This window comes from Penaeus chinensis, chromosome 35, assembly GCF_019202785.1.
Source record: "Penaeus chinensis breed Huanghai No. 1 chromosome 35, ASM1920278v2, whole genome shotgun sequence".
Taxonomy (NCBI): Eukaryota; Metazoa; Arthropoda; class Malacostraca; order Decapoda; family Penaeidae; genus Penaeus; species Penaeus chinensis.
Window position 1 is genome coordinate 33,135,001 of NC_061853.1, and position 2,500 is coordinate 33,137,500.

At 34.6% G+C, this 2,500-nt stretch overlaps 1 protein-coding gene across 7 annotated transcripts in view; it reads right to left on the minus strand.

Annotated features, from left to right (window-relative positions):
• LOC125044185 (solute carrier family 15 member 2-like) overlaps positions 1-2,500 on the minus strand; it is a 52,761-nt gene that overhangs the window by 12,488 nt on the left and 37,773 nt on the right. For 6 of the 7 annotated variants that reach the window (XM_047640661.1, XM_047640668.1, XM_047640664.1 and 3 more), the window contains 5 exons: positions 1,375-1,453; positions 1,093-1,234; positions 770-865; positions 521-664; positions 165-292 (listed from right to left, as the gene is read on the minus strand). In XM_047640661.1, coding sequence (XP_047496617.1) covers positions 165-292; positions 521-664; positions 770-865; positions 1,093-1,234; positions 1,375-1,453 — 589 coding nt within the window. Of the gene's footprint in view, positions 3-164; positions 293-520; positions 665-769; positions 866-1,092; positions 1,235-1,374; positions 1,454-2,500 lie in introns of all 7 variants that reach the window. The other variant, XM_047640663.1, reaches the window with a different exon arrangement.

The window sequence follows — 2,500 nt, forward strand, 5'->3', positions numbered from 1 at the left end:
AACTGGGAAGTACATGTTGCTATACTTCATGCATAGAGTCACATACATACATTAACTAAAAGGTACTACAGCAGTAATTTTAAGATTCACTGATTCTGCAAATTTGATTTATCTTTGCAATTCCATGAGTATCATTTCATTGTACAGAAAGAGGAGCAACTTACTTAGGGCAACAAGCATTAAGACAGCAGGAACTCCAAAGGCTAAAGAGTAGCAGTCATCATTGAAGCACTTTATGTCATCTCTCAAGACTGGTGTTACAAAAGTAGATATAAGAGAACCTGCGTTGATACTGTCCAGGAAGAAACAATGATTAGTTACTTCAAAGTTATAAACTTTAAAAATCAATGTTATAAAGATTTCAACTAGTCAGTCTATGCCCAACAGCCACTGGCAATTTTATTCTGTCTTGTGACTTCCTTGTTGCTTAGGATTATATTTGGTGTGGACACACTATCCTATACTAGAAACCCTAGAAATTATTCAAGAGTTCTCCCTCTTCTATTCAAGAATAACTAACCTGAAGTAAAAAATGGAAAAGAACTGGGCAAGTTGTCGTTCCTGTTGAGGAAGAACAAACTGGTCTCCCCCAAAGGCTGATACACAGGGCTTGATACCTCCAGTTCCCAAGGCAATCAGGAGTAACCCTATTAGTGACACAGCTCTGCAAAAAAACCCAAAAAACAAGAGTGTTAATGTATTCACATAAAGTAAAGAAGGTTTCTTCTGTTTTTCATTGACATAAAAACAAATTTGTCAGGCCACTTACATCTTTGTATTAAGATCTGGCATAATAGGTGGGATGGCTGAGATAGACAGTACTCCATTGCCAATAACATAAATGATGGAAATGTAGAAGATTGTTCTGAAAATAGAAAAGTACGATCTTTATCATGATTGGAAAGAGTATAGAAGGCATTTAACATTAATTCTGGTAAATTCCATGATGTCATAATGATAGAATTTAGGTGTTAGAGAGTAGTCACATAAATAGCAAAATTGCACAAAAAGTACCCTAAATTGTAAAATGCAAAGTCCAAATGCTAGTAACATTAAGAAAAAGTCAATGTAACAAAATATACTGAGCCACACCTGAAACGTCCAAGGAAAGTGTCTGCAATAATGGCTCCAATCACTGGTGTGAAATAGCACAGCATAGCCCACACATGGTAGATAATAGTAGAATCATCCTCACTAAACATCAGTTGGAACTTCAGGTACAGCGTTAAGATGGCTGGAGGAAGAGGAAAAAGAAGGCATAATATCAAATCAAATTCCATTCTTAATTTTTTCATTATCATTATCACGCAACGATAAAGTCATCTAGCTCTTCATAGATTTGCATAGTGACAACCATTTTTTAAAAATTCGAACCTTTCATGCCATAGTAGGAAAATCTCTCGCAGAACTCATTCCCGATGATAAAGAATACCGACTTTGGGTATCCCAGTTTCTGCAACAAGAAGGATATCATAATTTATTATGCTTATTATGTAATATAAATAAATCTAGTTACTTCAGTAAATAATTTGTATGACTTCAGGTGATGACAAATTACTGTTGAATGAAAAATACAATCTAGTAATATATTGTTAATTGTAGTAGCTTTAAAGCAAAATATAATAACATGTAGCTAGCACCAGAAACTGGTAAACATAGAATGTATTGTAAATAGCATGGAAATGTTACCTCTAATAGCTATAACTGGTAAAACAATTGCTATATTTAGTTTGGTTTGGTGGAAAAAGTATGGTGGTTAAAGTGTTGCATTTGTCAGAACAAGCTTTGCATTTAATGGAACAAGGCTTACATACATATAATGGAACAAATATTACATTTGATGGAATGTGTTGAATTTGTGTTACACTCATTGGTCAAGCATTACATTTGATGGAACAAGGGTTCCATTCATTTGGTGGAACAAGGTTGCACTTGGTGGAACAAATGTTGAATTTGGTGGAACAAGGTTGCACTTGGTGGAACAAATGTTGAATTTGGTGGAACAAGCATAGCTTTTAGTGAAACAAGAGTTACATTTAATGGAACAAGCATTATATTTGATGGAACAAGTATTACATTTGACTGAAAAAGTGTTCACTTGATGGAACAAACATTGCAATTGACTGGATTACGTATTCCGTTTGATGGGACAAGTGTTATGTTTGATGAAGCAAATGTTACAATTGATGGAACAAACGTAATATTGAATTGAGCATGCATTATGTTTGATGGAGAAGTGTTAAACTTGATGGAACAACCGTTACATATGAGGGAACAACTGTAGCATATGAAATAAGTGTTATCTTTGATGGGACAAGTGTTGATTTTTTTTTGGAACAAGTATTGCATTTGGGTAAACCAGAGTTGCATTCGGTGGAACACGAGCTGTTCATTGGTACACCCACAACGATCAAGTGAGTCAGTTCGCAGAAAATGCTTTATATACCTATTGCCAGAAATTATCATGAAGTTATCAATCAAAATATTCGAAAGAAAGCTA